Source organism: Peromyscus maniculatus, chromosome 8, assembly GCF_049852395.1.
Source record: "Peromyscus maniculatus bairdii isolate BWxNUB_F1_BW_parent chromosome 8, HU_Pman_BW_mat_3.1, whole genome shotgun sequence".
NCBI lineage: Eukaryota > Metazoa > Chordata > Mammalia > Rodentia > Cricetidae > Peromyscus > Peromyscus maniculatus.
In genome coordinates, this window is record NC_134859.1 from 85,180,619 (window position 1) to 85,201,128 (window position 20,510).

The 20,510-nt window shown below is 43.0% G+C and overlaps 1 protein-coding gene across 4 annotated transcripts in view; it reads right to left on the bottom strand.

The window, feature by feature from the left end:
* Med1 (mediator complex subunit 1) overlaps positions 1 to 14,941 on the bottom strand; it is a 39,380-nt gene extending 24,439 nt beyond the window's left edge. For 2 of the 4 annotated variants that reach the window (XM_042282728.2, XM_006971847.4), the window contains exons 1-6: positions 14,704 to 14,938; positions 10,631 to 10,737; positions 6,930 to 7,008; positions 3,637 to 3,691; positions 3,400 to 3,532; positions 2,404 to 2,432 (exon numbers count right to left, since the gene is read on the bottom strand). In XM_042282728.2, coding sequence (XP_042138662.1) covers positions 2,404 to 2,432; positions 3,400 to 3,532; positions 3,637 to 3,691; positions 6,930 to 7,008; positions 10,631 to 10,737; positions 14,704 to 14,728 — 428 coding nt within the window. In that variant the 5' untranslated portion in view covers positions 14,729 to 14,938. Of the gene's footprint in view, positions 1 to 2,403; positions 2,433 to 3,399; positions 3,533 to 3,636; positions 3,692 to 6,929; positions 7,010 to 10,630; positions 10,738 to 14,703 lie in introns of those variants that run through there. The other 2 variants (XM_006971848.3, XM_076543294.1) reach the window with 2 other exon arrangements.
* Between the last annotated feature and the right edge of the window lie 5,569 nt (positions 14,942 to 20,510).

Sequence of the window (20,510 nt, forward strand, 5' to 3'; positions counted from 1 at the left end):
AATTGAAGTGGCAAGACCCATCCTAAGATGTGGGTAGCACCATCCCATGAGCTGAGGTCTCAAAATGATGAAGCAAGCATAAGTAAGTAAATAAATGAATGAATGAATAAATAAATAAATAAATAAGGAAGAAAGAAAGAAAGAAGGAAAAGAAAAGACAGACAGACAGGCATGTTGGCAAACACCTTTAATCCCAGCACAGGAGTGGGGAACTGGGGGGACGGGGGAGAGTGTTGAAACAGGGTTTCTCTGTGTAGCCTTGGCTGTCCTCAGAACTCCTTGCTCTGTAGATCAGGCTGGTCTTAGACTGAAAGATCTGCCTGCCTCCCTAGTGCTGGGATTAAAGGCGTGTGCCACCATGCCTACCATTCTATTCATTTTTATCCACAAAGAATTTCTACTATTCCATTAGTACTTCTTACCCAGCTTTTGTCCTGTGGAACATTTGACAATATGTGTATGTATGAGTGTGTGAGCATGCGTGCATGCATATGTGTATACACAAAATATACAAGAATACATATATACACATATACAAAAGTGTGTGTAGATACATAGTTTGGTTTAATTTTTGTGGTGCTGAAAGAAATTGAACCCCTAAGGTCTTATAAACTAGATAAATGCTCCACCACTAAGCTACATCTTCAGCTCATACAAATAATTCTGATTATCATAATTGAGTGAGTATCATTGGCAGCTACAAGGAGAGAGGCCAGGGATGCTGTTAAATGCTCTATAATGTACCAAGTAATTCACTTGAGCAAAGAAATATCAGTAAAGCTGGGCAGGTAGTGCATACCTGTGATCTCAGTGCTTAGAAGGAAGAGGTATGAGATCAACAGTTCAAGATTACCCTAGCTAGCCAGGCGGTGGTGGCTCACGCCTTAATCCCAGCACTTGGGAGGCAGAGGCAGGTGGATCTCGGTGAGTTTCAGGCCAGCCTGGTTTACAGAGTGAGATCCAGGACAGGCAGGGCTGTTACACAGAGAAACCCTGTCTCGAAAACAAACAAACAAACAAACAAACAAACAAACAAACAGATTACCCTAGCTACATAGTGAATGTGAGCCCAGCAGTGACTATCTAAGACAATGTCTCAAAAAACCCAAACACACAGCCAGGCCTACTGGTACGTGCCTTTAATCAAAGCGCTCCAAAGACAGAGGCAGGTAGATCTCTGTGAGTCTGAAGCCAACCTGGTCTACAAAGAGAATTCTAGGCCAGGGAGGGCTATGATACCCTGCCTCAAAAAAGAAAGAAAAAAGGCACAAAATTATCTATAATGATGAGGTTGAGAAACTCGGAACACAGGGATAAAAATCATCCTGACTCAAGGCTAGGTGCAAGGGAGTGTGCTTATGATCTGAGCATCTAGAAACTGAGACAGGAAAGTTCAGGAGGATCAGAAGTTCAAAGCTTTAGATGGGAAGGTAATTCAGTGGTAAAGTGTTCGTCCAAGACTTTGAATTCAATACCTAGCACACAAAAAATGTAAATAAAGGCCAGGTGTAGTGGTGTAGTGCACACTTTTAATTCCAGCACTTAGGAGGCAGAAACAGGCAGATCCCTGTGAATTTGAAGTCAGTCAGATCTACAGAATGAGTTGCATGACAGCCAGAGCTACACAGTGAAACCCTGTCTCAAAGAAAACCAAATAAACAAACAACAACACTAATAATAATGTTAAAAAAAATTTAAAGTTCAAGGCCAGCCTGGACTATACAGTAAATTTAAGGCCAGTCTCAACTACATGGTGAGACCCTACCTTAAAAAGAACTGGGAGCAGTGGGACATGCCTCTAATCCTGACATTTAAGATGGAGAGGCAGGGCCAGGAGGTGGTGGCACACACACTTGATCCCAGCACTTGGGAGGCAGAGGCAGGCGGATCTTTATGAGTTTGAGGCCAACCTGGTCTACAGAATTACTTCTAGGACAGCCAGGGCTACAGAGAGAAACTCTGTTGCAAAAAAGCAAAAACAAACCAAACTAAAACAAACAAACAAAAATGAAAAAACAAAACAAGAGGTGGAGGCAGCAGCAGAAGGATCAGGAGCTGCAGATCATCCTCTGGTATACAGTGAGTCCTGATGTCAGCCCTGGCTACATGAGACCACATCTCAAACAAACCAACAAAGTCATATTACCTCAATTCTAAACACAAACAGGAACAGACTGAGAAATGTTCATCAAGAAAATAAATCCACAAGTCCCAAGCTACAAAAAAACAGCAAGAGTATAGACACTTATGCTGAGCTATTCAGGAAGTTGAGGAACGATGATTGCAGAGTTCTAGGCCAGACTGGACTCTAAAGCAAGACCCTGTCCATCCATCTCCCTCCAAGACAGAACAAGATTATCTATCAGTGCAAAAAAAAAAAATAGACCAATATTATCTGCTTACCTTAACTGCTGTACAAGCTCTGGACAGCTCTGAAATCAAAGAAATTATGGTATAGCATTAAACTAAATTAACGGGATTGAAAAAAGTTCTCTATTAATAACATATGCTTTAAAACAAAAACATTAAAACTACAGAAAGCCCTTACATCAAGATATCAAAAGCTGTGTGTGTGTGTGTGTGTGTGTGTGTGTGTGTGTGTGTGTGTGAGAGAGAGAGAGAGAGAGAGAGAGAGAGAGAGAGATCCGTTGTCACCCTCTATCACTCTCCTTCACATGCTTTGAGAGAAGGTCTCTTGCAGATTTGGAGCTTCCCCTGGAACCTGATGTCTCTATGAGGCTAGCTGGCCAGCAAGCCTCCAGGACCTGCCTGTCTCAATCCCAGGAGCCCCAGCACTGGGGTGATATCTACACCCTTCACTCGAGTGCTCATCCTTATGCACTTTACTCACTGCCATCAAAAAGCCTTTTCTTTCTACACGTGCACCATGAATTTGGGGTGGGATATGAAAAGTCAAATATATGGAATCATTTATAAAGGAGTTATTTTTAAAGTAGTTTGTTTAAAACATTAAGATCTCTCTTCACATCATCCCTGGAATCAAATTAAAACTGCTTAATTATACACATTTTACGTCCACTTTTATTGCAGGATTTTTCATATTATCTATCTTGATTATAATCACTTTTAAAAGGAATTGAAAGGCTGTTTCTGTGTCTTGAGCAATTATTGCTCATTCACCCCAAGCTCTAGTTTGGTATTTGAAATGAAAAGGGTCCCTATTTCCACTCATCAACCCTTGGGTGATGGCAGAGGACCCAATACTCTAAACTTTATCCTAAAACTACCAATGTAGCCCATCACATCATCTCTACAATAGCTCACAAAAACAAAACAAAACAAAAACCTAAAAGCCAAGCTATACAGACCCCCAAGAATTCATTTTTACTTATGTTCCTAAGTAAACCCCATAGGTTCCAGTGAAATATCGACACATACCACAGGATTCTCCCCATGGTGAGCCACTTTTACATCACAAAGCTGTCCTGTAGGATCTAACTGCACTTCCACATAGAACATATCTGACGTGATGTAACATTCAGTGCCACTGGCACTGAGATGAGAGCCCAGTCTAGCAGGAACAAATCAAAACAAAAATTAATAGAAGACACATAATAATGCTACCCAAAATTAGCACTGCGTTGAACATTTCTGCCCACAGATTAGGTTACATACCCATTCTGTCTGGCTATTGATTCCAAACGATCAGTCATTGCTGGCAAAGATGTTACTATGAAAAGACGGGGAGAGGAGAAAAGGAATTCATAAAGAATATTCCAAACCAACAAGTATTTCCTTCCTTCCAAACCCTTAAACATTATTCAATAGTTCAGACGTTCAGATGTGTGTAATCTGCACCATGTTTAGCTGTGACCTAGTAATCAGGTAACATTAATATGGTGACAAGGTAAATAAGTGATAAGAGCACAGTGATTGGGGCTGGAGAGATGGCTCAGAGGTTAAGAGCACTGGCTGCTCTTCCAGAGGTCCTGAGTTCAGTTCCCAGCAACCACATGGTGGCTCACAACCATCTGTAATAAGATCTGGTACCCTCTTCTGGCCTGCAGCCATACATGCTGTATACAGAAAAAATAAATAAATCTTAAAAAAAAATTTAAAAAAAAAGAGCACAGTGATTATGATGCTTATTCTTCATTGTCGACTGGACTGGATGTAGAAGTCCAAAGAGACATACTGCTCTCCATTGGGTTTTGTTTGGTTTTGGAGACAGGGTTTCTCTGTGTAGCCCTGGCTGTACTGGCACTCACTCTGTAGACCAGGCTGGCCTTGAACTCAAAGATCCATTTGCCTCTGCCTCCTCAGTGATAGGATTAAAGGGGTGTGCCACCACCATCTGGCTCTGTGTTTTTGAGGATGTTTCTTTTTTTTTTTTTTATTTTATATATATAGGTAACCACAGAGTCCAAAAGAGGGCATCAGATCCCCTGGTACTGGAATTAAAAATGGTTTTGAGCTACTATGTGGGTGCTGGGAATCCAACTCAGATTTTCTAGAACAACCAGTGCTCTTAACCACTGAGCCATCTCTGCAGCTCCGAGTTGTTTCTGAAGAAGTTTAACTGAGGAGCTAAGAGCCACTCTGATTACAGGTGGCACAGTCCTATTGTTAGGAGTCCTAGACTGAACAGGACAAAGGGAAAAGTGAGCTGAACACCAACACTCACTGCATGATTGTAGAGGCACTGTGACCAGCTGCCTGACATGGGCTGCCAGGCCTTCCCCACCATGATGGACTACATTACCCTTAAACTCTAAGGAAAAATAAGAAATTCAAACCTTCCTTCCTTAATTTGCTTTTCTTAAGTATTTTTAAACACAAATATGGAAAGCAACCAATATTAAGATCTACTTAATCCGGGTGGTAGTGGCTCATGGCTTTAATCCCAGCACTCGGAGGCCAGCCTGGTTTACAGCAAAAGAGACACAGAGAAACCCTGTCTTAAAAAAACAAAACCAAGGGGCTGGAGAGGTGGCTCAGAGGTTAAGAGCACTGGCTATTCTTCCTGAGGTCCTGAGTTCAATTCCCAGCAACCACATGGTGGCTCACAACCATCTGTAATTTGATCTGGTGCCCTCTTCTGGTGCGTAAGCAGAATACTGTATACATAATAAATAAATAAATCTTTAAAAAAAAAAAAAAAAAAAAAAAAACAAAACCAAAAAAAGAATGAAAGAAAAATCATGAGAGCAAATATAACTAACACTTGGGGAACAGAGGGAGGAGGATCAGGATCAAGGCCAGCTTTAGCTATATAGTGAAACCCTGTCTCAAAACACAAAATAGACAAACATGAACACCAGGCATGAAGACACACATCTGTTATCCCATCCCTGCGCTGCATTATATAAGTTCCAAGTCAGACTGGTCTATCAGACTCTGCCTTAACAACAGCAACTACCACAAACTCAACCCAGAAATGCTACTCATCTTTGTCCTTTTTTTTGTTTGTTTGTTTGTTTTTTGTTTTGTTTTTCAAGACAGAGTTTATCTGTATAGCCATTGAACTTGCTTTGTAGACCAGGCTGGCCTGGAACTCACAGAGATCCTCCTGCCTCTGCCTCCCGAGTTCTGGGATTAAAGGCTTGCTCAATCACTGCCCAGCATCCTCCTTCTTTATTACTCCTTATTTGGGTCAAGGTATCTTTAACTTATAGAAACCATATGAAAGTAATACAAAGCCAGGCATCATGGGGTACCTCTACTCCTAGCAATACTCATGAAGCTAGGCTATCTATTAATGCTAGAATAAGGAAGATAAATATGAAAACCAACATATAGAGAGTCAAGGATGTTTCTTAGTGGTAGAACACACAGCATTCATGTCTTAGATTCTACTTCTATCACCAAAACCCCAAATGGTTGGCTCAGGACACACTGTACTTCCAGACAGCTTACTTGCATACATATACTTTGAACTCCCCTTAGTTCAAATGGTAGCTCCCCCAAACAACAAAGAAATAATTCTCACAGCATTATTCGTAAAAATCAATGATGGAGAGCTAGAGGCTGTAGCTCAGTACGAATGCATGCCTAGCATATGTGAGGTCCCAGTTTTAACTTCCAGCAGAAACAAAATAAATAAAGATGAAATCAATCCAAGTGTCTATGAACAGATGAATGAATAATCAAAGGTGCAATGGAGGTCAGGCATTATGGTACAAGCCTATAGTGTCAACACTTAGGAGGTAGAAGCAAAGGTGATCGAGTTCAAGGTCATCTTTGGCTACATAAAGACTTTCCAACCTGCCTGGATTACATGCGACCATGTCTAAAAAGGGAGTGGGGAGTGGCTGGAGAGATGACTCAGCAGTTAAAAGCACTTGCTGCTCTTGCAGAAGACCCAGGTTCAGTTCCCAGCACCCACAGGATGGTTCTCAACCATCTGGAATACCAGTTCCTGGGGGTCTGATGCCCTCTTCTGACCAATTGGCACTGTAGTCACATGGTATATACATACAAAAGGATAAAACATTCACACATACAATAAATAAATCTAAACAAATTAAAAAGTAAAACAAAAAGGTAGCATGGATATATTATTATTCATCCCTGGCCCCTGTACAGATGGCTTTGTATATACCAGCCAATCATTAATGTTTAATGTTAAAAATAGAGTTAAGTCCAGGCGGTGGTGGCACACGCCTTTAATCCCAGCATTCAGGAGGCAGAGCCGGGTGGATCTCTGTGAGTTCGAGGCCAGCCTGGTTAGAGTGAGATCCAGGACAGGTGCAAAGCTACACAGAGAAACCCTGTATCCAAAAAAAACAAAAAACAAAAAAATTCAGAAACAAGTTCATTTCAACTTCATAAATGAAAATAAAAGCAACATTCAATATAGAAAATTAATTTATATTTTTATTATTTAAGTTTGGAAGTTAGCCATCTCCTCAAATCCTCCTCTATGTGAGTTTTAGTAAAATCAACGTATTTCAAAGGTGTGTACAAACCTTTGAGAGCCTTCTGCAATGTCTCCAAACAGCTGACCAAATGCTGATGCCCTCCAGAACTCATTACGACCCTCTTCTCCTGTATCAAATCACAAAATGATTAACACAAAAACATCAACCAAACCAACCTTTCAGTTAAACAGTTATCCTAGTAGGAACGTTACAAACTGAAAATAGACTACAGAGTCTTTCTTTTCTTTTGAAACAAAGTATCTAGCCCAGGCAGGCTTTGCTTACTATGTAGCAAAGAATGACCTTGAACTTCTGATCCTCCAGCTTCCACTTCAGAGAACTCTTTTTGGAGGGGAGTCTTTTCTTTTCTTTTTCTTTCTTTTTTTTTTTTTTTGGTAGTTTTTCAAGACAAGATTTCTCTGTATACCCTTGGTGGTCCTGGAACTCAATCTGTTGACCAGGCTGGCCTCAAACTCAGAGATCCACCTGCCTCTGACTTCCTGGGGTTCAAGTGCTGGGATTAAAGGTGTGGGCCACCACTGCCCAGCACTGGGGATGTATTTTCTAACATTAATTTATCTGTGTGTATGAGACAAACAGTCGTGTGGACACACGTGGAGGTCAGAGTACTACGTCCAGGAGTTGGTTCTGCCCTTCCACCATGTGGGTTCTGGGTACCAAACTCAGGCCATCACTCCTGGCAGCAAGCCCCTTCACCGGCTGGGCCATCACAACCCAACGAATTGTAGGGTCTAGAACTCCTCCTATAGCCCAGAATGGCCATCACACTGAGATTAGAGGTGTACACCATCAACCTGTTATCCTGTCCACCTACCCAAAGAAAGAAATGTTCATATAGATGAATATATCCATACTCATATGTAATAGTAAAAAAAAAAATGTATTATAGTATCTAATATAGGCTAAGCTTTCAGGGAAAAAATTGTTAAGAACCTAAAGGTTATTAGTGAGATCTACCTCCTACAAAGTGACATCATCACTAGGTGTGGTGACAAATGCCCTTAATCCCAAGAGGATCTCTATGAATTTAAGGCCAGATGGGTCTACACAGGAGGTTTCCAAGATTGTCTGGGCCATATACTAAGACCCTGTGTCAAAAAACAAAACAAGGGGCTGGAGAGATGGCTTAGCAGTTAAGAACACTAGCTGCTCTTTGAGAGGACCCAGGTTTAATTCCTAGCTCCCATATGACAGCTCTAGTTCCAGAGGATCTGATTCCAGCATACCTACTAACAAACAAAACACCACTGTATATAAAATAAAAATAAATAAGCTTTCTGGGGGGGGAGGGGCAAAGAGATGGTTCAGTGATTAAAAGCACTTGCTGTACTTGCAAATGGACCAAGTTCAGTTCCTAGCACCCATGTGGTGGCTCAAAACCTGTAACTGGTACCAGTATTCCCAACACTCTCTTCTAAACCTCCACAGGGACTGCATTCACATGGTGTACTTACATACACACAGGCAAACACTCAGAAATGAAAATAAAAATAAATCTATAAGGCATGGTGGCACATACCTTAATCCCAGCATTAGGGAGGAAGAGGCAAGCAAGTCATTTTGATTTCAAGGCCTGCCAGGTCTACATAGCAAGTTCCAGGCCACTGAGAGCACGCAACATAGACCCTGTCTGAAAAAAGGCTGGAGGGGCTGGAGAGATGACTCGGCAAATAAGAATACTTGTTGCTTTTGCAGAGGGCCCAAGTTTGTTTCTGGTCACCCTTAAGGCCACTCACAACCATCTGGTAACTCCAGTTCCATGGGGTCCAACACATGCCCTCTTCTGAACTCTGTGGCCACCAGATACAGACATGATGCACATATATACAAAGACAAAACACTCATACATATAAAATAAAATAAGTAAATCTAAAAAATAAAAATAAACAAACTCCCCAACTCGTTTTTTTTAAATGAAGGGGGTGAGCTGGAGAATGGCTCAGTATTTACCAGTACTTGCAGTCCCTCTAGAAGACCTGGTTTAGTTCCCAAAACCCACATCAGGCTATAGTAAAACTCTGTCTTAAAGATTAATAAATATTTGTTTTTTAATTTAATGGAACAGTGATGCATGGTTGTAATGCCAACACTCAGGAGGCAGAGGAAGGAAGATTATATGGTTGAGACCAGTTTGGAATATATGAGACAAAGAGCAAATTGTGGAACAACAAAAAGAAAAAAGCAAGAAATAAAAAATATTTTTTGGGGCTGGAGAGATGGCTCAGCGGTTAGGAGCACTGGCTGCTCTTCCAGAGGTCCTGAGTTCAATTCCCAGCAACCACATGGTGGCTCACAACCATCTGTAATGAGATCTGGTGCCCTCTTCTGGCCTGCAGGCAAACACGCAGCCAGAACACTGTATACACAATAAATAAATAAATAAATATTTAAAAAAAAAAAAAATATTTTTTGGCTAGGTGGTGGTGGCCCACGCCTTTAATCCCAGCACTAGAGAGGTAGAGGCAGGTGGATCTCCAAAGTTTGAGGCCAATCAGGTCTAAAGAGTGAGTTTCAGGGGCTGGAGAGATGGCTCAGTGGTTAAGGGCACTGGCTGTCCTTCCAGAGGTCATGAGTTCAATTCCCAGCACCTACATGATGGCTCACAACCATCTATAATGAGATCTGGCGCCCTCTTCTGGCCTACAGGGATACATGCAGGCAGAACACTGTATACATAATAAATAAATACCAGTGAGTTCCAGGATAGCCAGAGCTATAGAGAAACCCTGGCTCAAAACGATACTAAGAACTTTTACCCATTGAGATCACTGCTGCATTTTAATCTGGTTCTTTGGTTCCAGAAGCCATGAACTTCTAAGCATTACTGAAATTTTGTTTATGAGGATTTATCGATACAAGGAGGCAAAGGCAGGTGGATCTTTGTGAGTTTAAGGCCAATCTAGTGTTCTAGGGAGTTCCAAAATAACCAGGGTTGTTACACAGAGAAACCCTGTCTCAAAAATAAAAAGGACTTTTTTTGTATGCAAACTAAATGAGGATGCACATGCATTCATTTATAAAATTCAGTTTCAAAAACCTTTTTACCAGGATGGAGATATAGCTTAGCCGGGAGAGCCATGGCCCAGCATGCACAAAGCCCTGGCTTCAATCTCCAGCAAGACAGTAACTGCTTCTGAACTAGAAAAAATATTTCTCTATACAGACAATGAACACCACAGCATAACAAATATTTACATGTTATTTGTACTGTTTTAACTATTGTAAGTAATATAGAGATTTGCTTAAAGTGTTAAGGAGAATGTTTATAGTGTGCAAGGAAAATGTCTTTTTTTTTTTTTTTTTTAAGTTTTTTTGTCTTTTTTTGGTTTATTAAGACAGGGTTTCTCTGTGAACCCTGGCTGTCCTGGAACTCACTCTGTTAACCAGGCTGGCTTCAAACTCATAGACATTTGCCTACTTCTGCAACCAGGTGCTGAGATAAAAAAATGTGCCACCATGCCTGGCTGACAATGCCTTTTAAAACAAGGAATTTAAGGACTCATGGATTTAAGATCTGTGAGGAGTCCTAGAATGAATCCCCTGTAGATATGGGAATTCAAGCCACTCCCTTCCTAACTGGCCCCTGAAATCAATACCCACCATGGATTCAGCTGTTCTATGATGAGTAAGTGAGGATACAGCATTGTAACTAGTAACAATCAGACACAAAAAGGCTAGTTTATTAAACAATTCTCTTAGTATTTTACCCATTTAGTCACAATTCTCACCATGACTTGACGAACAAGCTTAATGGTTTCACTCCAAGGTCTATTTTGGTTAAATTTTGCATGGAGCCGTTCCAAGAGGGAACTCATCTTACTCAGCTTTTCCGACTCTATAATGTAAAGCAGAAAACAGCATTAGACACTCTGATATCAAGACCTTCCACCATTTCTCTTACAAAGAAGCCTTGTACTTCACTTAGGAACTGCCAAAGTATTTTTAATATCATTTACTCCAAAACATAAAGAAAGCTAGATGGTTGCCAGCACTGGAGAGACTGAGGGAGGAGGTTTGTGAATTCAAGGCCAGCCTGAGCTACAGAGGAAGACCCTGTCTCCAATGTACTCATACACACACACACACACAGTTTTCTAACTTATTTTCCTAAGAGACTGGGTCTTACTATGTTATCCATTCTGTTGGCCTTGAAGACTTAGGCCCCAACAAGCCTCCTGGATAGCTATGACTAGTTATATACTATGTCCAGCTCAGAAAATAGCTTTTAATTTCTATGTCAGGCATAGTGACGTACACTTTCTATCCTAGCACTCAGGAGGCAGAAGCAGTCACATCTTTGCAAAGTCAAGAACAGCCTAGCCTACATAGTAGGACCCTGTCTTAAACAATAAAAACCAAGGAGCTAGAAAAATGGCTCAGTGGTTAAGAGCACGAGTTGCTCTTCCGAGGACCTGGTTAGATTCCTAGCATCCATAGAGCAGCTCACAAACATCTCTAACTCCAGTTCCAAAGGATCTGACACCCTCCTCTGGTCTCCAGGCACCAGGCACACATGCTGTGCATAGACATACATGCAAGCAAAACACTCACATACGTAAAACAAACATTTAAAATACTGCTAGTAACAAAAAGTTTTTTTTATTATTTGTGTCTGGATGTCTGCAAATGTCATATAAATGTGAGTAGAGGCATGAACCTACCACAGTGCCTGTGAAGGTCAGAGGACAACTTGCTCCAGGCTGTCCTTGTCTTTCTTTTATCATGAGGCCAAGGGACCTTCCCAGCCCAGATAGAACTGTTTTGTTTGGTTTTAGACAGGGTTTAAACAGTCTGGCTTTGAACACGTAGAGATCCACCTGCCTCTGTCTCTTGAGTACTGGGATCAAAGCAGTGTTCCACAATGCCCAACCTATCCTTTTAAGAGCACTAGCTGCTCTTTCAGAGGATCTGGGTTCAAATCTGGGCACCCACATGGCAGCAGCTCACTATCATATGTAACTCCAGTCCCAGAGGATCTAATGTCCTCTTCTGGCCTCCAAGGGCACCAGGTATGCACTTGGTACCCAGAAATACATTACGACAAAACAACCATATACATGAAATACATTTTTTTAAAAAAATTGCTTATGTTATGTGTGAATTTTTTGCATTCATGTATACCATGTCGTTCATTACTCAGGAGGCCAGAAGATGGCACCAGGACCCCTAGAACTAGGGTATGTGGGTTCTGGGAACAGAAGCCTGGACCTGTCAAGAGCAGTGAGGGCTCTTGATCACTCAGCCATTATCTTCAGCCTCTCTCGCCCCTCTTTTCCTTTTTGAGATAGTGTCTCATAGCCTATGCTGACCTCCGGGTCTATCTCCCTGAGAATGACCTTGAGGGCTGACAAGATGGCTCAGTGTGAGTTAACACACCTGTTGCCAAACAAGACAACCTGAGTTCAATCCCCAGAATCCACAGTGGATGGATAATTGACTCCTGCAAGTTGTCCTCTGATCCCCACATTCACCCTGTGGCAGACAGCCTCACCCCCAAATAAATAAATGTGGGGGATGACCTTGAACTTCTGAAGCTCCTACATCTATCTCCAAAGTGCTGGATTATAAACATGAGCTACTCCCAAGCTTGAGTTTTGGCCCAGACTATCCTCCTCCTGTCTCCTTTCCTTCAGCACCTCCTATGGATGTGTGCCTCTATAATCAGACACCATTTTGGGGGGGAAGAGGGTCTCTCTCCCTGGGACCTGGAGCTCACTGATTATTAGGGTCATCCTCCCCAGTATTGCAGCTCAAACTCAAGTCTCTTTTGCACAAGAAGCACTTTGCCATCTGACTAAATTCTCTCGCCAGCCTTCCCCTGAAGGAGGTCTCATACAGCCTAGTTAGCCTTGGACCTGATGAGCAGCAGAGGACAGTCTTCAAGTCCTGATCTTGCTGCCTCTACCTTCTCGTAAGTGAGATTACAGGCATGCTGGGCCCAGGTTCTGTTCAAATGTTGAAATGGAACTTAAAAAAAAAAAAAAAACTTCTAATTATATAGATACACATGCAATACCTGGAATAATGTTTTGAGCATAATTTGAAACAAAAAACAAAAACATAGTTTTCAGTATGAAAACATGGACTCCATTAATTATTGGGCATACTTATTGTTGCTTCCCCTTTTCCTCCTTTTATTTTGGTGCAGGGGACTGAACCCAGGAAAAACACTCTTGCTATAACCACTGATCTACATCCCCAGTTCCTAAGTCATTTTTAAGTTAGCATACAAAGAAATGGGGATCATTTTGGCATTCATAATCATATAGGACATCACCCTTTGTCTAATTCTTCTTCCTCTCTGACTCCATCAATGCCCCAACCTCCCAACAGCCCTGCCTTCCACTTTCTTGTCATATTCCATTAACATTTCTTCCCTTAAGAGCTCCTCCTCATGCTGGGCAGTGGTGGCACACGCCTTTAATCCCAGCAAGGGGGGGGGGCAGGTGGATCTCTGTGAGTTTGAGACCAGCCTGGTCTACAGAACAGTTCCAAGACAGCCAGGGCTACATGGAGAAGCCCTGTCTTGATATAAAATAAAATAAAATCTCCTCACATGGTTCTGCATTTTCACAATCAACACACACAAACACATACTTAAATCTAGACTCCTCACAAGAGAGAAAATGTGGTATTTGTCTCAGTATGGTTTATTTTGCTTCTCTATTTTCCTACAAATGTCATGACTTCACTTTGGATAAACCAGCTGAGTTAAGGTAGTGAGGAAAGGATCTAAACCAAATTTTGAACTCTTAGCTGACCTGGCCGGGCAGTGGTGATGCTCACCTTTAATCCCAGCACTCAGGAAGCAGAGGCAACTAGATCTCTAAGTTCGAAGCCAGCCTGGTCTACAGATCGAGTTCCAGGACAGCCAGAGCTACAGAGAGAAACTCTTGAGTCAAAAAACAAAAGTAAACAAAAACACAAAACTCTTAGCTGACCTGATGCTATAGGTTTGTAAGCCGGTACTTGGGAGGTTGAGGCAGAAAGATTGTCCTGAGTTGAAGGCTAACCTGGGCTACACGGGAAGACCTTGTCTCAAAACAAAAAAGATTCAATCTCTTCCCTTATCTGCCCTCTTCTGGGAAATTGGCTTGGGAATTGTTCCTGCCAGTTTATAGTTCGGAACAAATTCTTCCAATCTCTCTTTAGGGCCACTATTCAAACCGGGCAGTGGTGGTGCACGCCTTTAATTCTAGCACCCTGGAGTTAGAGGCAGGTGGATCTCTGAGTTCGAGGCCAGCCTAGTCTGAGTTCCAGGACAGCGAGGACTATTACCCAGAGAAACCCAGTCTCCAACAAAACAAAACAACAAAAAGCCACCATTATTAAAAGAGCAGTTTTTAAATACACAACACGGGACTTGAACACTGACATTCCAAGGAACTAACTGCGAGCTTTTATTCTCCTAAAGACCTAACCGTGTCACTCACGCTAAGCCTCTGACACACTGCTCTGTATCACTGTCCCTAATGTCATATTCAGATATCGTCCCTGGAACAAAGAGTAAACAAGTTTCCACTTCACTCTCCTGGGGTCCCACCAGGTTACGCTACCCCGCGGCTCAACTACTGGTCCCTGGCCGTGCAGAAAGCCTTGCACAGAATGGGGAGGGGAGGCCCCCGCGGAGGCGGCGCTCCAACACCTCCGAGGCACAGTCAGAATCTAAAATGCACACGCCACCTGGATCCAGTTCCGTGCAAAGTGGCCCTGGAGGGGCGTGGGTCCGCACCTCCTCTCAGAGATTGGCTCCCCTCAGTTGCGTCCCGCCTCCTCCTGGCCCCCTCCCCCCGTCACTCACCCTCGATTTCCCCCTGAGCCTTCATGCTGACAGCGGCGAGGTCCTGGGGCGGCCACAGGAGGGGAAGCCTTTCCCCAGCTCTCAGAGGGGAACCAAGGAGGCCTGCGCTCCGGGGAAGCGGCGCACCGGCGGCCCCTACTCTTCCGGGGAAGGCTCAGTCTGAAGTCCCCGGCGGCAAGAAGAGAAGGGTGCTCGCGGCCGCCGCCATCTTCCCCAACGGAACTTCCCAAAGATCGCGAGATTAATCGTGTTCCTGCGAGATAGAGGAAGAAGGAGGGGGGGGGGGCGTACCAAAATCTCGCGAAAATTGGCCGAGGCGTCCTTCCCGCGGGATTTCTAACAGGCCCGTCACGGATTGGCTCAGTTCTCACACCTTTGCGTCCTCAGGTGTGCGCCCACCGAGCTGGCGTCTTTTCGGAACTTCATGTTTTCATTTGGATAGATATACAGTTTGTAAATTAAAAGCTTTGGTTCTTTGGCCGGGCGGGGGTGGCGCGGGCCTTTAATCCCAGCACTCGGGAAGCAGAGGCAGGTGGATCGCTGAGTTCGAGGACAGCCTGGGCTACAGAGCAAGTACAGGATAGTCAGGGCTACATGGCGAAACCCTATCTCCAAAAAAACAAAGCAAAAAAGAATGTTTAAAAAAGGGAAAACCTCTTTACTGAAAGATATTCAATGAGTTGTGTTTTTCTTTTTAAGATTTCTTTATTATTATGTATACAGTGTTCTATCTACATGCATGCCTGCAGGCCAGAAGAGGGCACCAGATCTCTTTATTGATGGTTTTCAGCCACCATGTGGTTCCTGGGAATTGAACTCAGGTGAGAACTTGCTCCTGGAAGTTTTCCTCTGACAGTCACTCATGTGCCATGGCACAGGAACCCAAAATAAATAAGATGGAATTTTAAAAATTTCAAGACCAATCTGGAATTTGTGATACCTTATCTCAAAAAAAAAAAAAAAAAAAAGAGGTTGCTGGAGAGATGGCTCACTGCTTAAGAGCTCTTGCTCTTGAAAAGGACCTCGGCTCAATTTCCCACACCCACAAGGCAACACACAGTCAACCATAACTCCAGTTCCAGGGAATCCAACACCCTCTTCTGACCTGTGTAGGCACCTCCGTGATGCACAGGCATACAGGCAAGCAAAACTCACATACATATAAAATAAATACATTTTTAAAAATTCTTTACAGGAAGAAAAAGGATACTGGTGCTGTATCACACAGGTTTTTTTTGTGTGTGTGTATGTTGTGTTTATTTTGTTTTGTTTTTACTGTTTACACTTTCTCCCTTCTAGACTGAATCCTTAAGGCTAGCACTCTATCTTATGCAGCTTTATATTGCTGTGCCTGCCACAGTGCTTGATAAACACTCCATGCTTAAATGATTATTTCAGTGAGCTGGAGAGGGAGCCAGTGGTTAAGAATACTGGCTGCTCTTCCAGAGAGGACAAAAGATCGATTCTCAGCACCCACATGGTGATTCACAACCATCCACAACTCCATTTTCAGCGATCCAACCTTCTGAACTCCCAGGGTACCAGGGTGCATATGGTGTACCTACATGCATGCAGGCAAAAGACTCACATAAAATAAAATAAATAAATAAATAAAAATTATTTTCAAAAGAATGATTTCACACACACAAAGAGATGGCTTTATGAAACAGTATCCTAGTTTACCATGTTGAGCTTGGCATTGTACAGAAATGAACAGTCATATTGATCTAAGAATGCTAAGCTTAATTTCCCCCCATTTGTACAGAGGTCAGGCATTATTTATAATAAATAAGTAAGGACTTACCTATATCAAGCACAGAAACCATTAAAGTATTATCTAACATTCTTTAAAAGATTATATTAGTGTCAGGCAGGGGTGGCACTCCCCTTTAATCCCAGCACTAGGAAGGCAGAGCCAGGCAGATCACTGTGAGTTCAAGGCCAGCCTGGTCTACACAGCAAGCTCCAGGACAGGCACCGAAACTACACAGAAAAACCCTGTCTCGAAAAAACAAACAAACAACGACAGTTATATCAATAGGTGAAAATTCTTAGTATAGTTTTGTTGTTTTGTTTCATGTTTTGTTTTTTTGAGACAGTTTCTCTCTGTAACAGCCCAGAACTCACTCTGTAATCCACCATGCTGGCCTCAAACTCTGAAATCCACCTGCCTCTACATCCCTAGTACTGGGATTAAATTTGTGTGCTACCACCACTGACCAAGTTCTTTTGTGTGTGTGTGTGTGTGTGTGTGTGTGTGTGTCTGTGTGTGTGTGTGTGTGTGTGTGTGTGTGCGCTTTTACTATTCTTGAGAATAACTGCTCCATAAAGGGTATATTTTCACCCCTAGCTTGCTGAATTTTGATCAAAACCCAGGTGTATTGCCAAACACTTTTTTTTCCTTTGAGATTTTATTATTTTTATTTTATTTTATTTATTTATTTATTTATTTATTTATTTATTTATTTATTTATTTTGGTTTTTCGAGACAGGGTTTCTCTGTGTAGCTTTGCGCCTTTCCTGGATCTCACTCTCTGTAAACCAGGCTGGCCTCGAACTCACAAAGATCCGCCTGCCTCTGCCTCTCAAGTGCTGGAATTAAAGGCGTGCGCGCCACCACTGCCCGGCTATTATTTTTATTTTATGTGATGAATGTTTGCCTGAATGTGTACCTGTGTACCACATGAATGCCGTGTCATTGGAGGGCAGAACGGCATCAGATTCCCTGAAACTGGAGTTACAGGTTACAGGTGGTTGTGAGCCACCATGTGGGTGGGTATTGAATACCAGTTTTCTGGAAGAGTAGCAAGTACTCTTAGATGCTGAGCCATCTCTCCAGCCCCAAACACATTCAATCTTATCACTCTGTAGAAGGATTGTGAGTTCCAGGTCAGCCTGGGCTACATTCAAATCTGTCCTTGAAAAACAAACATCAACAAAAACAGCCAGCAATGCATGGTAAGGCATTCTATTTCGGTATTCAAACATCCTAACAGATAATGTGGTTCAGATGAGCTGGAGTAGCAGTATACGTCTAATAAGAAGAAATCTTTGTTAATATCTGCAAACATCCTTAGTGTGTATAATTATATATTTGTAATGTGTATCTGGATGCTATTGTGTGACAATACTTTTCCTGGGCAAATGCAGCACACACATGTACTCCCACCTAGATAGGTAGCTCACTACAGGATAGAGCCACATTCTGACTTGGTAAACCAATGAGTTTCTGAGTTTCGTTCGGGTTACTTACAGGAATATGCCCACAGGGTTACTTACAGGAACAGAAATGATTTCAAGCCCACCGAGGCATGGGTGACAGCCCACAAAAGCTGGGAACCTGGAGCACTGCAGGCATCTCAAAAGGTTGAACAGTGTCCTTTCCAGGTGACTCAGTTGGTCTAAGCCTCTTCAAGGCAGCTAAGCTGGTTTCTGCTTCTTCCAGGCAGCAGGCCTGGTCTCAGAATCTTTGCAGCTTACCTTTCCTCAAAGTATACTTTGCAGCTGGCTCCTTTACTCTTGGGAGGAAGGGGCCTGGTGACTCTGGTCAGTTTCAGGGACTTCTTGAGGCTATTTTGAATTGTCCTAGAACTCACTATATAACCCAGGCGTGCCTCTAACTCACAGGATCCTCCAGAGGAAAACCATGTACTCGTGTTTCTGCAGCAGACACTTGGCCAATTGAACCATTCTCTAGCTTTATTTCAAGCCTTTTAGTAGGACTTGGCAATCAAAACTGTGCGCTCATGGTCAATGCCTGTCCTTGCTAGGAGGTGCTGCACTGGGTCTCCCTGTTGGACTGCTGTCCCCAGTGCCTCCCCAGTGCTAGCAGAGCCCCCAGGAGTGTGGGGTCATCACCAGAGAAGACTATTAGCCAGCGTCATCAGAGGAGGTGACAGCGGCTTGAAAGGTCTTGTCCCAATCAGTTTTTGTTGTTAAACATTTTCTAAAGCTACCTCCAGCAACTGAGACCTGCCTATACTTTGATATTTTTTTAGTTTTTCTGCTTGTTTGTTTTTGTTTTTCGAGGCAGAGTTTCTCTGTGTATCCCTGGCTGTCCTGGAACTCACTGTGTAGACCAGGCTTGTCCTGGAACTCACAGATATCCACCTGCCTCTGCCTCCCAAGTACCACCCAGCTAGAAATTTTTAACTTTTATAACTTTTCTCTAATATCTGGGGCCAACTGGGTGACAAAGGAAATCTTTTTAGCAGCTGTCTTTTTTTTATTCATTCAATAATTATATTTATGATATTCATTAATTGTTTTGATTTATTACATTCATGATATTATGTCCTTAGCAGCTGTCTTTAACCCTTTAAAAGGAACCTAGTGAAAGCTGTTGAAAGTCCCCTTCGTCAGTACTGGACAGAAGGGAAAAACGTCTTCCATCCAGGCTGTGTTGTCTGTCAGGCAGCAACCGCCCTGCTCAGCTCAGGGGCAGTTTTTCTTCTCTTTTTCAGAGGATGGTGGACTTTGAGTTTTTCAATGATGTAGATTACTGGTTAATAAAGAGACATAAGTCGTGAAAGAGAAAGAAGTGGAACATTTCCCCCTTCCCAGGAACAGACACAGAGCTCACCTGGCCTCTTTCTTTTTTTGTATGCCTCATGATTTTTTTTTATTATATTTATTTGTATTTTATGTACATTGGTGTTTTGCCTGCATGCATATCTGTGTAATGGTATTGCATCCCCTGGAACAGGAGTTAGACATTTGTGAGCTGCCATGTGGGTTCTGGGAATTGAACCTCCGTCCTCTGGTTCTCTGGACGAGCAGCCAGTGCTCTTAACTGCTGAGTCATCTCTCCAGCGCCTCCTCCCTCCTTTTTTTCCAAATGGAGTTTCTCTGTGTAGCCCTGGCTGTCCTGGAACTCACTCTGTAGACCCTGCTGACCTTGAACTCCTGGCTCTCCAGCTCTTCCCACCCTGGTCCCTACCCTAAACTCTATAGTGGCTGGGTTTTCCTTTCCCAATCTCTGATTCCTATATAACCTAGCCATTTTGGCTACACCAGTCTCTTGGTCTCCTTCCTGGCTTGCTCCTCTCCTCTTGGCCCCTAGTTTCTCTCTCTCTCTCTTTCTCTCTCTCTCTCTCTCTCTCTCTCTCTCTCTCTCTCTCTCTCTCTCTCTCCTCTCCTCTCCTGGCCCAATTCACTCTGGACTTTTTTAGATGCCTCTGCCTCTACCAGTACTCTTCTTTATATCTACAATAAAAACCTCAGCCCCTTAGGAGCAGTCGCGTCCTCCTTTTATTTCTTTTTTTCATTCATCTGGTGCTGAAATCTGGGAGAAGGACATGACTGCTCCTGAAGGGCTGAGGTTCTTGCTACAGGGGAGAGCACAGGCAGAGGCAGAGACACCTGGAGAGTCGAGTGAACATGACCAGCAGACTGAACCCCGCCATGTGAGGAGAGGGGGGCGGGGCAGAAGCCAAGAGGGCAGGAGAGTGGGAACCAAGAGCCGGTGGCCAGGAAATAAAAAGGACTGCTTAACCAAAAGCCTGGGTTGTGTAGGGAGTAGCAGCTGGAGGAAAGGCAGGAAAGCTCAGGGGCTGGGGCGGCTGAGGTGGGGGTGGGGGGTGAGAAGTACTGAGGAGCCAGGACTTTCTAACGAGTAGGAACTGAGGGAGAGGCCAAAGTCCCCTTTGCTATGTTAAATAGGCACCTCCGTTGGCTGTTTGTCCTGGGGTCTGAGACCTAACACTTTCTCATGGAAACTTTCTATACAAATAAACACTAGTGTCTTTACTAAGTGTAGCTAGGAAAATGTAAAGTTTACAAAGCTTATAAATCTCTTCTGTTTGAGG